Raw genomic sequence first — 17,730 nt, forward strand, 5'->3', positions numbered from 1 at the left:
TATAAAAAAAGTAGCACACTATCTGCGGACTTTGCATACCTATATTATTAATATATATAATCATAAGCTTCGATTCCAGCAATAAAATTGCTGGTAAATAACTTTTCCCAAAAATGGCCTATTCTCCGATAATAAGCCCACACTAAAGCTAAAGTTTTTATTTATGAGCCATATCTTTAGATTTGCGAATAAAAAAATAATCGAAGAGGGTCAAATCAGGAGAACAAATCGGTTGAAAAACATTTTGAAGCCCAACTCATGAATTTTTGCCACTGTCATAACGCTCCTGTGAAACAGTCCATTTTCTCTTCTGCATATAGATCCGTCTCTTAGTGAGTTCATGCCTCAGTTTATTCATTAATGCACAATAATATTGGCTATTGATACTTTTACCATTTTCAAGATAGTCAATTAGTAAAATAGACCTTTCCGATCCATTTACCGACTCTTGGCCGATTTGGAACACTGGTCATCTGTACTCCAGTGCCGTACGTTCATTTTGTTCTCTGGTGTGTAGTACCTACTGAAATCCAGATTTCATCAACTTTCACCAATCGATGCCAAAAGTCTATACACAATAAAATATCTCTTGATAATGTCCAAACACTGCTGAGAAGTAGTCGCACGGTCATTTTTGGTCAATGGTTGGCAATTGTCGGCAGTATATTTTTACGATATTTACAACTTGTTCAAAATATGACTAGTGCGCTCTTTACTAATTCTTGTGGCCTCTGCCAATGTGGTTATCCTCATTAGTCCCTTAACCCTTAAACGTCCAAGGGTGGGTAAAAAATGTCCACCTAATGCGTATTCCCTTGTAACATATTTTTTACGTGTTTAAAAATTTTCCAAAAATTATTTATTGTTAAAAAGACAGCCTCTTATCGAATGTTAAATTGGTTCTACCGATATTTTTGAAAATAAAAGTTAAATATGGGTGAGCATAAAAAGTACACACTTCGTAAAACTTGTTACTAAAGGTTTCTATTTAATTTCTCGTTGGTAGAAACATAATCCATATAATTATCGACGTATAATTACATAATCCACATAATTATCCGCCAACAAAAAGGCTGAAAGGAAAAATGTGGAGAAAATCGACAAATCTGAATTACTGGATTTCATTGGTATGTTAATTTTGATGTACATTTTAATTTTGTTGTAAGGCTTGTAAATTGTTTATATTAATGTTTTAGAAGATGCTGTGTTTATTAAGCATAAGATTCTTGAGTTTAATCCATTTTCAACAACTCTCAATAAATATATTAGCTATTTTCGAGGTGAACATTTTTTACCCACCCTTGGGCGTACATGGAACCTAAAAAAGGTTGGGCGTTTAAGGGTTAATATTTATCCAGCTCATATTTTGTATCATTGGCCTGTTTTTCTCCAATAATAATATTCGATGAGACAAGAATGGAGGGTAATAGTAAATGAGTCAAGGACTTAAAAATACTTGTTGATGATAGAAACAATAATTGCGTATTTACAGAAATTTAATTTAATTATGGTAAAATCTCATTTACAGTTTGAACATTTAATTTAAGCGAAAAGTCATGTTTATTTTTCAAATTACCATTTTTCCTGTTTTCTGAAAGCAGTAAAATGTATTTCGAACTAAATAAATTATACACATTCTTCTTTTTGCCTCAATTAATTTAATGCAAAAAAAATTTGGGCACCCCGTATGAATAATTATACTAATGTTTATATTAGTGAATAATAGAGAATTAAATAACCTTTCAAATGAGCTATCACACGACCCATTTCGCTTAAATTAAATGTTAAACTGCTAAGAGGCAGGTAGGTGGCAGCTTTAATATTGAATTTTAGCAAAAAACAATATTTATTTATCTAATAAACATTTTTTCCTGGTTTCGGGCAATAGTAAAATGTATTTCGAATTAAATAAATTATATACATTCTTCTTTTTGTCTCAATTAATTTAAGTCAAAAAAATTTTTGGGCACCCTGTATAAATAATAGTGTTAGTGTTTATATTATTGAATAGAGAATTTAATAACTTTTCAAATGAGCTATTACACGACCCCTATTCTTATTTAAAAAAATCATCGATTGCGTCATCACGCCCAGATGGATGACGTCACTAGTATGACCAGATGGATGACGTCACTACTATGACATATATATATAACAAAAAATTATAATTTAAAAATAAAAATCGACCTAATTTGTAATTTATCTCCAGAGTCGCCCATTCTCGAGGAAATGAATTTATTCCAACTCAAACGTCCTCACTGTACCCATAATTCAGAGGCTTATATTTTAAAACCATGAATTTTTGGAGCTATGCGCCCATTGAGTCTTTTGATCTACACATCAAGGACTACCAGAACCCAAAGTTTCAGATCATTTGACTCTTATGGGAGAGCCATCTTCCATAAGGTTTCTGCGGGTTCCTGTAAAATTTGCTTCAAGAAATTGAAATTATTTTTAAGTTTCTGTAATATTTAGATGTAATATTAAATATAGGGGTATAGTTTCAAAGTGTACACTCTCCATATTTCACAAAAATTGAGTTAGACGTTGCATTATGTCGACTTCCTAGCCCTGAGTCGAACCATTAGGTAATCTCTTTTCAAAATAGTCATTATCCAATGAATTTTGAAGGCAGAAAATTAGACTTTAATTCAAAACGTACAATCTCCAATGACAAAAATTTTAAAAACCGTACAATCTCTTATTCAGTATTCAACTTTATGGTGTACAATCTCCAATGGATTTTCTTGTTCTTAGTGGCGAATTTTTCAAAGCGTGCAATATCCTGTACAGACTTCACTCAAATTTCACTCTAAAAACGTTGTTTTTACGTTATCAGGTTATTAGGCTGTATCATAGCCCCCGTTAGGTAAGTTATTCCGATTTAATTTTTTTTGCACAAACTTACTCAAAAAGAGGTTCATATAACAAATCCACAGGGTACCGGGAAGTGCCGCGGTCGGAAAATTGTTTAAACAATTTTTTTTAACAATTTCAAAACAAAAAACACAAGATGTTTTGCCTCCAAATGTGACATCCCTCTGTAAGCCTGTAGATCAAAGTATTAAATAATCTATAAAACGTGTCTATCGACGAAAGTTATTGACGGCGTTGATTACTGGAATGTATGAAGGAGAAAACGTTTCAGAGACTATAAAAGAAGTGGTCTTGATATCCGGATTTTTTCATATCCGGATCGGTCTGTGGTCACATTGACCCAGATATGTCAGCTTTTACTTTATTATGAAAGTCATAAACTGACCAAATTATAGTTTAAAGCATGATCCTGAAGAAATTTGTGTCAATAATTTATTACTAAGCTGTTATTTTTAATTATTATCAATGAGCGCTAATAGCGTATTGAGGCGGACGTCAATGTGAGTGCGAGAAAGATGCACCTTTGGACTGCCGGAATGGTGCATCCCTTTCGCACTCACCGACGGCCGCCTAATACGAGCATAGCGGTGACTGTTAACTACTAAAAATAACAGCTTAGTAATAAAAGAATGACAAAAATTTCTTCAGAATCTTGTAGGGGGGGCTTTAAATTTTAATTTGGTCACTTTCTGACTTTTATAATAATAGTTTTTAACTGAGTTATTAAGTCTTGAAAATGGTCATTTTCGCGTTTTTCAAATTTTTTAATCGCATATAACTCGACAATTATAAATTTTTGGAGAAAAATCACAAGAAACTTTTTTTTGCTCAGAATGACCCAAAGAATCTAAAAAAATTGCCTGAAGTAAAAACATTAATTTTTTAAATTTCTTTAAAAAAATGTTTAAACAATTTTCCGATCGCGGCACCTTGTGGATTTTTATAAGGAGCTCTTTTTGAGTAAGTATGTGAACAAAAAACGAATCGGGATAATTTACCTAACGCTAAACTATTATTTTCAATTCTGTTATACAGGGTGTAACAAAAATACAGGTCTACGCTAAATTAAATCACATATTCTGAGACCAAAAATAGTTCGAATTAACCTAACTAACCTTAGTACAAATATGAACATAAAAAAGTTATATCCCTTTGAAGTTACAAAATGAAAATCGATTTTTTCGAATATATCGAAAACTATTACAGATTTTTTATTGAAAATAAACATGTGGCATTCTTATGGCAGGAACAAATTAAAGAAAAATTATACTGAAATTTGAGCACCCCATAAAAATTTTATGGGGGTTTTGTTCCCTTAAATCCCCCAAACGTCTCGTTTGTACGTCTCAATTAAATTATTACTGTGGTACCATTAGTTAAATTCAATATTCTTAAAACTTTTTTGCCTCTTAGTATTTTTTCGATAAGGCAGTTGTTATCGAGTTGAGGCTTATTTTTTAATATGTTTCATTAAAAATTTATGGGGGTTTTGTTCTTTTAAACTTCAAATATTTTTGTACGTTCCAATTAAAATATTACTCCGGTGCCATTATAGTCTAGGCGCCAGAGGGGTCACCGTGTCATATTCAATTCTGATGGACAAACTCAACGGTTTCTTATGGATTTTTGGCTGTTGATTACGAATTTCGAGGGGGGATTTCGATCCGAGTGGTCAAAGAATTGTTATAAACAATTTAATTGTTTATAAATTGTTTATAAGGCTCTGGCTCATAAACTAAAAGCGATGAAAAAAAATGTTTCAAATAAAATTTGTTCCTTAGTAAAAAACCAAGAAAAAACCGTTTACTAAACTTAAATCTAACAATTATAACTTAAGATATTGTAAAATTAGTGCACAATGCAAATTGCAAATTGCAAAATAAGTATTTTTCGAAGCTTTATCGATCGTAACTCGGCTTTTGCGCATGCAAATGAGTCTTAGAAGGTGTCGCTTTAAAGCTTAATTACCAGGCTTCCAAACAAAGTTTGTTAAATTACTTGATATTCATTTGTTTTAAAGTTATACCCGTTTGATCCTTAGTAAAAAACCAAGAAAAAACCGTTTACTAAACTTAAATCTAACAATTATAACTTAAGATATTGTAAAATTAGTGCACAATGCAAATTGCAAATTGCAAAATAAGTATTTTTCGAAGCTTTATCGATCGTAACTCGGCTTTTGCGCATGCAAATGAGTCTTAGAAGGTGTCGCTTTAAAGCTTAATTACCAGGCTTCCAAACAAAGTTTGTTAAATTACTTGATCTTCATTTGTTTTAAAGTTATACCCGTTTGAAATTAAAATTTTCTTAAAAAAAATGTACATTCATTTGTTTATAAGGGTTTCAAGCAAATTTGAGCTATAAACATTTATACTTTAATGAACAATAATGATAGAAAAACTCAAAAGGAACAATTTGAGGTTATGAAAATGTTCCTAAGTTTATTTTTGGCCAAGATGTCGATATTATAATGGCGCGCGCTATGAGGCGCAAGATCGGCTCACCGCGTAAAGGTTCACGCGCTAACTTCTCGATGCAAATTATAATTTCTATGTATACATACGTTATCTTCATTTTTCATTTTTGAAGATCCTAATAAAATTTTATCATATAATTCTTATAATTAAATCATCATACTTTACCTCGTAACACCTTTCATTCTAGTTACTTTGCCTTCTATTTTTTGCACTAAATGAGAAAAAAACATTAAAAACTAATATTTCAGAAGTTTAACTAAAAAGTAAGTTGATATTATTTATTAGTACTATTTTTACAAACATTTTTTTCATGCATCTACAAATTTGCATAGAGATATACAGGGAATATCAGCATTTTTACATCTGCATAAGTTCTTAGCCAAATTTTAAAAGTTACATGGTGGTACAAGTCTGCTCTTGAAGGCAGTAAAACTAAAACTTTTTGAGGCTTCAGAGTCTAATTATCTATATGATATCCATATAAAGTGGAACTAGTTCTTTTGCAGCATCATCAAGGCCCGTCAATTGTGTGTACGCCGCCACATCATAAATTCTCGTTTTATATGCAATGATGATGCTGCAAAAGAACTCGATCCATTTTTATATGGATATCACATATTGGCTCATTTGCTTGCGTAGAAGCCGAGTTACGATCGATAAAGCGTCGAAGAATACATACTTACTTGACTGTGAGCCAATCTTGCGCCTCATAGCGCGCCATTAAAATATCGACACCTTAACCAAAAATAAACTTACGAACATTTTCGTAAGCTCAAATTGTTCCATTTGAGTTGTTTTATCATTATTGTTAATTAAAGTTTAAATGTTTATAGCTCAAGTTTGCTTGAAACCTTTATAAACAAATTAATGTACAATTTTTTTGAGAAAATTATAATTTGAAACGGGTATAACTTTAAAACATATGAAGATCAGATAATTTAACAAACTTTGTTTGAAAGCTTCTTAATTAAGCTTTAAAAGAACACCTTATAGGGCTCATTTTCATGCGCAAAAGCCAAGTTACGATCGATAAAGCTTCGAAAAATACTTATTTTGCAATTTGAAATTTGCATTGTGCACTAATTTTACAATATCTTGAGTTCTGATTGTCGGATTTAAGTTTAGTAAACGGTTCTTTCTTCGTTTTTTATTAAGGAACAAATTTTATTTGAAACATTTTTCTCTATTTCTTTTAGTTTATGAGCCAGAGCATTATAAACAATTTATAAACAATTAAATTGTTTATAACAATTTTTTGACCACTCGGATCGAAATCCCCCCTCGAAATTCGTAATCAGCAGCCAAAAATCCATAAGAAACCTTTGAGTTTGTCCATCAGAATTGAAAATGACACGGTGACCTCTATTTGGCGCCTAGACTATTAGTTAAATACAGTGTTTTTAAAACTTTTTTGCCTATTTAGATTTTTTCGAGAAAGCACCTTTTATCGAGATGTGGCTTCTTTTTTAATATGGTGTAAAATATACCTAAAAATGTAAATCACACATAAATTTTCATATCATTACCAAGTCTCCATAATCGTACTTAACCGTATACAAATATGTGGTGGATTTGATAAATATTCAAAATATCTTGATAAAAACGCATTTTTCGAAAAAGAACTAAGAGCCAAAAAAGTTTTAAAAACATTGTGTTTAACTAATGGTACTACAATAATAATTTAATTGGAACGTACACAAAAGTTTGGGGGGGTTTAAAGAAACAAACTCCCATAAAATTTTTATGGGGCGTCCAAATTTCACTATAATTTTTTCTTAAGATGCTACTGCCATAAGAATGCAACATGTCCATTTTCAATAAAAAATATCTAATAGTTTTCGATATATTGGAAAAAATCGATTTTCATTTTGTAATTTCAAAGGGTTGTAACTTTTTTTATATGCACATTTGTACTAAGGTAAGTTAAGTGCAATCGAACTATTTTTGGTCCCAGAATATATGATTAAATTTATGACCTGTATTTTTGTTACACTCTGTATATAACGGTCAACGGTTATTTTCAATCTGTAAAACCTCCATTTGTTATTTTCATGACGTACAATATACAATATCCAAATATTTTTCTAGAATTACCTACTTAGGTATTTTTGAGAACTGTAAAGAAAAAATTTGTAAATAAACTTTTGTATAGTTGTCACATAAATGAAATAGGCAAAAAAAAAATAATTTAATTTTACCTTTTTCTCTATTTCTGAAAATTTACGAAATATGGATATAGTACACTTTGAAACTATACTCCTCTATATCTTAAAACTTAGAAGTATTAATATGTTCATCTTTTTACTTCTCTAGTATGGTTTCCTTTTCTGTATGCAATCAAGATAAGTTTTATATCTATGTAAACATGTTTGTCAGATTGGCTCGAAAAATACGTAACATATTTGGTTTAAAGGATACGTTCCGTTCTTTTTGTAACATCTCTAATGCGATACAAGCAAACGTTCACTTCGCATTTAAGTTGTTGACTGGAAAGCTAGGAAAACCGGTTAAGAAGTAGAGCGCGACAAAAATGTCTAGAAAATGCAGAGCTTTTAACTTAAAATTGACGATTCCTTAATGTTTTTATTTTTAGATTTGACTAAGTGGCGTTAAGAGTTAATAAAATTATTGCAGCGTGATTTTTAAATACGCTAAAAGGTTATTTCAAACCAGAGGTGAAAATATAATTAGTTTTATTGGTTTACTGTAAAGAGACCGAAATCATTAGACCGAAAGCAGTTGACCGAACTCATTAGACCGAAAAGCACTTTACCGAAACCTCACTAGACCGAACAGCAGAAGACCGAAAAGCAGTTCCTTTTACTTGTCCCAGTAAAAGAGGTAAGACTAATGTAATCACAACTAAATGTTATTTGGATGGTTATTATAAACAGTTGAAATGGTGTTAACGTCACTCTACCCTTAATTTATTTTTACCTTCACTAATTTGTTTAACGGCTGAAAATTACTTCATATCAGACTGTACAGAGTAACAATTTACACAGTCTATATATAAAATAATACAAAAAAAAATACAATAAACAAAAAGACAGATATACAAAATTTTAGCATAATTTACTGCAAACTTTTTAAATTTATTTACCATTTCGGTCTAATGCTGTTCGGTCTAGTGAGGTTTCGGTAAAATGCTTTTCGGTCTAATGAGTTCGGTCTACTGATTTCGGTCTAATGATTTCGGTCTAATTGTCGTGTACCAGTTTTATTACTATCAATCTGTATAAATTTATTTCTTGTTTCTACCAAACTCACTTTTATTATTTTCTTGCATTTTTATCAATCGCAGAATAGATGATTTTACCTTTTAATTAGCCACAAATTTCAATTATCTACTGTTACCAGGTCATTATTTATTTGGGCTCATATTTTCAGATTGATAGTAAATTATGTACAAGAATAAAAAAACCGATAAACGCCGTAAAAATTAGTGGCGCATACAATACTGCCGTACTTTGACAAAACCTAGTAACTATGATTTAGACAATTATTCAGGAGAATAGATTTTGTAAAATTGGATTGCCCTTATTTCTAATAAAAGCTGAAACAAGACTAATGATGGAAATCTATATACTTTTTAGCGAAAATTTCGATAAAGTAAGAAAAAAGTAACCTATGTTAGTCCTTTATAACTAAATCTTACTTACTATGTTTTGCTGCGGCTAAGATTGTGTTTTTTTTTAGAATTAAGCAAATCGTAAAATATAGTATTTTTAGCTGCTAGTTTATGCCTAGGCATCTCAACTGAAAATTATGTTCACTGAAACTGAAACAAAATATAGTAAGTCGATGAAATAAAACGAAAAAATTATTTTATTATTAAATTTATTTTTTTTTAAATAAACTGAAATACAACTTAAGATGTTTCTAAAGTTTTAATGAAAAGTATGTGCGCTTATCATTGACAATAAACAATAAACTTAAACATGTAGCTTATACATTAATATATCCAACATAATATGAAATATGAAAAAAATATAAATATATTATATAAATACTAAACTTATATACTAGACCTCGGATACTGTACATAAATCACGAGAATTATTGTTTGATGGTAAATATGTCGAGAATAATTTTTTTCTTTCATCACTAAACAGTGGGCAGAGCGTTTTTAAAATCTTCTATTTTTTATCCGTGTTTATCCCTATACATTCCGAACGTGGAGCGGATGGCATATTTGGTTCAAATTTTGTCTTTAGAAAATCTGATTCGATATATACCTCATTGGACATTTTATTCTTATAGGTTTTTGGAACCTTTACGAAACTGAACTTGTTTAATTTTATCAAGTAATGGAATATTGTTGTTTTTACGTTTCTTACAACCATCTGTAAAAGGAAAAAAATCCGAGATATTGAGAGCTAAACATTTAGTTTTCTTTGAGGATCGTTCGATTATATTTAGAAGCTGTTGAAAATCGTATATATTGGGGTGCTTCTTCATTTGTGAACTAATTCGACCGTGTACTGAGTCGGCCGCCATGAAAGAATGGCCAGGCTCAAAATATTTGAATGTTATCTCATTTGGTCCCCATTCCGAATTTACAAAACAAATTATAGATGAATATAATGTCCAATTTTTGTTTTGGGCGGAGCAATTATCCACCCAAAATGTAAGCTTTGATACTTTAGAACTTAGGTTTTTCATGATATTATAACATGCTGAAGTCACGTCAGCTGCACTTCTGCCTCTGATGGCCTCGTGCCACATAACACAAATATTTTCGCCATTCCCTAATGAGGCAAATGTTTCGTTGAACACGACGAGCCTGAAAATACACAAATAAAAAAAAAGTACTATAATGAAACTATAATTTAAATCTATTTTGTAAAAATGGGGTGTTCCGTAATTTTGATAAATAAATAAATAAATAAATAACGTGGTATCAAGGATTGAAGCGTTTTTCAATGTATCAGATATCTGAAATATTTATGTAATCTAACAAAATGCAATTTAGGGTAATTTGAGGTTCAGATGAATCCCTTTTTTTATGTGAGCATATTTATAATTTAGTAAGTATGTTTTCTAGTACTTTATTCCGAATTTACAAAACAAATTATAGATGAATATAATGTCCAATTTTTGTTTTGGGCGGAGCAATTATCCACCCAAAATGTAAGCTTTGATACTTTAGAACTTAGGTTTTTCATGATATTATAACATGCTGAAGTCACGTCAGCTGCACTTCTGCCTCTGATGGCCTCGTGCCACATAACACAAATATTTTCGCCATTCCCTAATGAGGCACATGTTTCGTTGAACACGACGAGCCTGAAAATACACAAATAAAAAAAAAGTACTATAATGAAACTATAATTTAAATCTATTTTGTAAAAATGGGGTGTTCCGTAATTTTGATAAATAAATAAATAAATAAATAACGTGGTATCAAGGATTGAAGCGTTTTTCAATGTATCAGATATCTGAAATATTTATGTAATCTAACAAAATGCAATTTAGGGTAATTTGAGGTTCAGATGAATCCCTTTTTTTATGTGAGCATATTTATAATTTAGTAAGTATGTTTTCTAGTACTTTATCTAAATAATAATTGGCAGTTTGAATGTAAATTTCATGCAAAGTGAAAAGCGAACAAAAAATTATAATCCTTAAAAAAATATTACCTTGATATAAAAAACGAGTTCTTGGTTGACATTTTTGGCAACACTTTCTGCATGTCAACACTAAAAATTCTTTCGTACGAATACTGCTTTTTCTCCTGATCTGCTTGGTACGCCTGTCTGGCCTCTGTGTAGTGTTCTTTATATTCCGTACACATGGCCTACTTTGCCCAGCAAATTTCAGTTTTATTTAAATATTTCTTTTCTTAGCACATATAAATAATTACAAAAATTATTTTGAGAACTCTCGAAATTTTAACCGAGAATGTTCTTATCATTTTTTATAAAAATCTGTAACACAGCCGAGAAAAAAAAATAAATACAAGGTGGGCAAAGTTGCCCCGGAAAAGTTCAACATTGCCCACCTATTTTAAATTCACTGTAGGGCAAAATTAAAACGTAATAGGACTACTTTGCCCATGGCATACGTTTTAATTTGTCTACTATTCCCACGATATACGTTTTTAAATTTATTTTTTAATAAAAACTAGAACAAAAAGCTCTATTTTTCAGAGTTTTCTTTAATTTCGGAGAAACTTTTATTAAAAAATTGGAAAAAAAATTATTACACTTTTATTATAAAAATAAACAAAAAATATTACACTTTTATTAAAAAAAACACGACAAACTATAACTGAAAAAAACTTAAATTTTCTTTAAAAGAAAAATATCCTCTTCTACTTTTGGAAGGTTCCTTTAATATTTTTATAATGTCTTCAAAATTCACGTCCGATATGTCTAATATGTTTGGATAAAAAAAACCATTTATATTTTTTCTTAAAAATTTTACGGTGCAGTATGTATTGTCGTCGTTTATTACTACTATAATTCCGATGAAATGTTTAACGGTTTTTTTTGTAAGAAATTGGACCACCACAAAAGTACCAATTTTTAGATTATTTCCATCTACTTCGATATTTTTATCAGACTCGATATTTTCAAGCATTTCATCCTGCTCTTCTTCATGTAATTCATGTGCCTCCCCACCAATATCATCGTCACTGTTAGTCATCTCCATTTCTTCTGCTAAATTTTCGTTGTCACTCGTCCCCATCTCTATTTCTTCTTCTAAATCCTCGTTCCCACTTCCCTCCTGATTCTGACCAATTTCTTCAAATTGAACTGATTGACCGGGTTCAGTATTAAGCAACTTTTATTTTTGTTTTCTAATGGTATTCCCTTTCTTTTTTTGTTGTAAAAAAATTTAATAATGCATTATCAATTTCAGAACTTATTTTTTTGGCAAATCTCTCATTTGGCATCTTTTTTAGCACTTCATGTGGGCCAAAGGGACAAATTCTAGTTGCACGAAATGAACTTTGAAGATTTTTTTGAAAATTTGGTTCAATCACGTCTATTAGTTTAGTTAGCAATTGAGGAAAGATGGTTTTTTCAACTGAATTTAAGTTAGGTTGACTAGTTTTTAAATCAGTAAGGATCTTTTTCCAGGCTCTTTTTAAAGGCCGGAAAAATCCAACATCAAGTGTTTGTGTAAGCCCTGTAGAATTAGGTGGCAAAAATACAAACCTCATATTTGCCCTTTGACAAGCCCTTATTATCTCAATATTCAAATGTGAGGACAAGTTGTCCCCAATCAAAACCTTTGTGTTGTTATCCCGTTTTGACCAAGGTAAAACAACTTTAAAAAACCAGTTTTGGAAAGTTGATGCATCAAGGAGCACCATATTCTGCACTTGCAACATCCACTAAATGACGTTCTTCTATTTTAGTGAGTGTAAGGGGATGGCCAATGGAGGAAACATGCGTTCGTTTAATTTTATTCAGAATAGTTCGGCGTGGCACCTTAAAACGTTCTTCTGCCTGACGGGAACTTAAACCTCCTCTCACTGCTTCCACAGCTCGTTCAAGCATGGTTTCAGAGTAGTTTACATACTGCCTTGCTCCCAATTTTTTTCTGCTTTTTCTTGGCATTTTGATTGGTCCTTGAACGAAAAAAAAAAACAATTAGGTAAATACTGACATGCTGTTTTACGTAAAAATTAATACTTTGTGGCGTAAACTCAAAAGCACGCTTCCGTTTCCTTTTAAATGCCTCTAAAATGCCTCTTTTATATAAAAAAATAAAAAGTAAAAATTAAAGACAAATGACAGGACAACATTGCCCACTTGGATTTTATTTTATAAAGAAGAAACATGTAATCCCTGATAAACGTTTCATCTCAAATTCAGTTAAAACAATACTAAATAAGACGTATAAACAAATATTTAGTTAATATTCCTACTGGTGTATACCCAGCAGTGCTTAGCTTTTACCCTAAAAAAACTACAAACACGTGTTCAAATTTCTTACCTTACTACAAGCATTACACTTCACTCACACAGGTTAGATTACACTGTATTGATTTATGCATGTTTCTTAGTGCGCGCGTAAACGTCTGTGGTACTTTGTTATGTTGCCAAGTATTTTTTTTTTTACAAATATTATAACCCTTACAGTGGGCAAAGTTGAACCCACTGGGCAAAGTAGGCCATGTTTACGGTTCCTGATAATATACACAATATTTACAGTTGCATTTCAAATTATTCGCATCATTGGAATGGGCCTAGTGGATTGTGCAAACCTCGCATTCATCTTGGGATGGCCTACAAAAACCAATATTTTGTTTCTTAAAAACGCTTCTATAATAAAGATCATATCCAATGTTTTCGATTTCTATATTTACCCCCATGTACCTCATTTTAATCTGGACACCCAGTATTTCACCCATGTTTTCTCTCTATGCCCTGTACACTCAAGTAGAAAATGACCTCTTCTTTAATCGATTTTGAAACAAATAAAAAAAATAAACTTTCTATTTCACCACTACCACAGATTCTAATGGATAGAAAAATTATAGGAAATCATGGCGCTTACCTTTTAACACACAATGACACTAATTGAAAGATAATTAGAATTATCCATTTTATTTTAATTGTTTACAAACGCAGCAGCTTTCTTACCGTAATATATAATAGGTACTTGCGGCTCTACTTAACTACCGAACCCAAACAAAACACGTCTGTTCTCGTTGATTAACTACTGAGCTCTGTTAGTTATGCAGCAAACTCAAGAGAAAATGAAATGTGTAAAACCTAGCATATTGATATGCTACTATCAGTGGTCGTTGAAATGGTGGAAATAAACGTTATATAAACTAGTAACTGAAAGTTGCTGTCTTCTGACAAGTTCCTACGCCAAAATTTTTAGGTCAAAATAATTATTTAAAAGCTAGTATCTTCAAACCACTGGCGCCAATATATTATAAATTTTAACGAAATAATTTTCCAAAACCTAGTAACTTAAAATACTAGTTTTTACATAATGCAGATCGTAGTAAAATAAAGAAGAGCGAGGTAGTAACTTTATTTGCTATGTTCTTCTCTAGGATATCTATGCTATTCATCGACTTACTAAAAAAAGAGATCAGCTGATTGGGATAGACAGTAGAAGGTAAAATGTAAAAAAAATATATAATACGTAATTTTTAACGGGGATTTCAAAAATCATGTAATTTTTTAAAACCTAGTAACTCGAGTTACTATGTTTTGTTAAAGTAGGGCAGAATATTCCAGCTACAAAAATCTGATATGAATATTACGTGGCGCGAAAATGTATATTCATTTTGATGCAAAAAAAATTCTAGTTTTGTTTTAAAAGATTTTTCCATAATATTTGCTCAATTTGAAATAAAACGCGCCACAAAAGAGTAACTTTGATACAGTTTAAATGTTGAAACTCTTTTGTGGCGCGTTTACTTAAAATTTAGCAAATATTATGGAAAAATCTTTTAAAATAAAACTAGAATTTTGTTTTGCATTAAAATGAAAATACATTTTCTCGCCATGTAATATTCATATCAGATCAAGTGTACCAAATGAACTAGTGTCCGTAGAATGTACACTAGATTTTTTTCTATTCGAAGTAGATTGAAAAAAATATTGGGATGGCCGGTAAATATACTCGGATTGCCCGTTTGCCAGATCAAATTTAGCGTCGTAACCTCTACAACTACATAAACCATTTCGGGAATAATCGTTAATTGGATTATACTTTTGCAGCTTAATAACTTCTAAACGGCTTAACCGATTTTGATCACTAAACATGAGTTTGAAGCGTATTGACAAGTAGTATCTGATGCATCTAAGGTCAAGTATGATCACTAAAACTATTTCAGGAATTATTGAGCTTGGAAAACCGTTTTTTCCCATAGGAAATAGATTTGATCATACTTGTGAAGCCTATAACTTAAAATCAAGTATATTCAAATGGGAAATAAGCCAAAATTTTACCTAAAAATGATTTTATTAACGTTTCGACGCCCAAGTGGGGTGTCGTTGTCAAAATACAAAATAATACAGTATTATTTTGTATTTTGACAACAACGACACCCGACTTGGGCGTCGAAACGTTAATAAAATCATTTTTAGATAAAATTGTGGCTTATTTCCCATTTGAATATACTTGATTATAAAAATGCCACAAGAAAATAGCTTCAGAACAATATAACTTAAAAATTCGAATTTTCCCGGATATGAGGTATACACCGTTGGGTGGGTTGTGATTGCGCGCAGCGGTCAAATACCTACTGAGGTACGCTACACTCTAATACCCGAAAGTTAGGTTTGGACCGAAGGGTTAGGTCTTCCTCCTTCCTGACCGCTGCGCGCAATTGCAATCTGCCCACACCGTTAGATTCCCCTACAGTCCTTCCACAAACGCTTAGTTATTGTCGCAATTCGTAGGTTGACATTTTGAGTAATTGTCGAAAAACCAAAATTTTCAAAGTTTGTTTTTCAGTTTTTCGTCTATACTGAGCCGTGTGTATGTCTGATCCTGACGGCTTAGACACCATTTGAAAGCATAACTTAACAATATTGGTCTATTTGCGGTTCTCCTGTCTCTTCTTGAACAGAAGATATATACCCCTAAAAAATATGCGATTTTGTATCTACCAAGTCCTATAGCTAGTATGGTTGGTCAAAATTTAAAAACTACACCCGTTCTGAATCGGCCCTGACCCCCTCTTCAAACACAAAAAAAAATCAGATCGGTTTAACTTTTCCACACACATACATGTCATATCCACAAACCTTTTCCCTTTTTTAAATAGAAATTGAGTCATATTTCTGAGCTCGGTAACTTTTGAATGGTATAACCGATTTTCAAAATTAGACATGCGTTGGAAAGGTAATAATTAGTACTATTAGAAATCGCAAAGGTCGGACTTAAATTTTCGAAGTTTTTGGGAGTTTTGGGGACGAGAACGAAAAACAGACTCTAAATATGAAGTGCCGTAAAATCCACACCCTTGGACCAAAATGGATGGTTGACATATAAATGGGTGAGTGATTTCCTGAAGTTTAAGATGGGAGTTGGCCCAACTTTCAATTCAGTCAGATTTAGAAAATCGAAAATTTGGTGTATATAATATAGTGTCGCGTGTAGGAGGGTGTGTGTGTGCGCCACTGGCGAGAACTGCCGTTCTCTGGCAATAAATAGGGATCGAAAACTTATTCATTTAAAATTGGGAAAACAGGCCTTTAGATATGCATTAAATAGCTTGAAAATGTGCACTTAGATACGCAAATAAGTACACATAACGGACTAAAAATACACAAATAAACATTGTTTTAAAAAATATGCTCGCGTCCAAATAAAAAACATACACCAATTAAATCTTACATCTCATGCTAAAATGATGAATATAGAGACATACTCCTTACACTGTAATTGACTTCACGCATTGAAATCCCGCAAAAATCACAAGTCGGAGAGAAAAAATTTTTTTCTACGAGCGTGCAAATATGTCTACTTTCGCGCACGCATATTAGTTTAGAAAGTTTCACTTTTCCGCACGCGTGTTACTTTTCCGCACGCGTGTTACTTTTCCGCACGCGGTTTTTACTTTTCCGCACGCGTGTTAATTTAGATATGTTAATATGGCCTTAAAGTAATTATAATACATGCAATAAACTAAATAAAATTATTTTGACATAATATTCGAAATTCGAAAGTCAAATCGGTAGACAATAAGTCATTTTGAATCATCGTCATAGAAACCAAGATCGTCGTCATGCTAACTAATTATATTGAAAGTTTGGTTTTGACAACCTTGTCAAAGAATTAATTTGTGTATGTATTTACATATTAATTAAATTAATTGATTACGGGCCGGTTGTTCGAACGCTAATCAACAATGATTATTATCAAATATTTAATTACTGTCACCAACTGTCAATGTCAACTTTGTTTGGGTTGCTGAAAACATAATTGATTACAATTATGAGACTAGTTAATCAATTAACATAACAATTATTAACATAATCGATTAATAAATCTCATAATTATTGTAATTAATTATGTTTTCAGCAACCCAAATAAAGTTGACATTGACAGTTGGTGATAGTAAATAAATATTTGATAATGATCATTGTTGATTAGCGTTCGAACAACCGGCCCTAAGATTTGGTAATTTTTTAAAGACTCTTAGAAAAAATATTTTTCCTAACTCTTGCAGAAAGTCTCTTTTCCGCACTCGACTGCTTGCCGAACTCCCGCTTCGCGTTGTTCGGCAAACTGCAGTCGCGTGCGGAAAATAATGACTTTCTGCACTTGTTAGGAAAATAACTATAATTTCACATAAAATAGACCCAACACTCTTATTCCAGTAAAGGTTTTGTTCGTTATCTATTATAATTTGTGCCTGTGCCCACTTATTCAAGTAAAATTTTGATAC

The 17,730-nt window shown here is 31.5% G+C and overlaps 1 protein-coding gene across 1 annotated transcript in view; it reads right to left on the reverse strand.

Moving 5' to 3' along the window:
• Positions 1-12,047, reverse strand: part of LOC126888697 (protein PFC0760c-like) — a 35,677-nt gene extending 23,630 nt beyond the window's left edge. Inside the window, exon 1 of the mRNA XM_050657070.1 lies at positions 11,784-12,047. Within this exon, the coding sequence (XP_050513027.1) occupies positions 11,784-12,047 (264 nt within the window). The remainder of the gene's footprint in view (positions 1-11,783) is intronic.
• Positions 12,048-17,730: the final 5,683 nt, after the last annotated feature.

This window comes from Diabrotica virgifera, chromosome 7 (genome assembly GCF_917563875.1).
Source record: "Diabrotica virgifera virgifera chromosome 7, PGI_DIABVI_V3a".
NCBI classification, from domain to species: Eukaryota; Metazoa; Arthropoda; class Insecta; order Coleoptera; family Chrysomelidae; genus Diabrotica; species Diabrotica virgifera.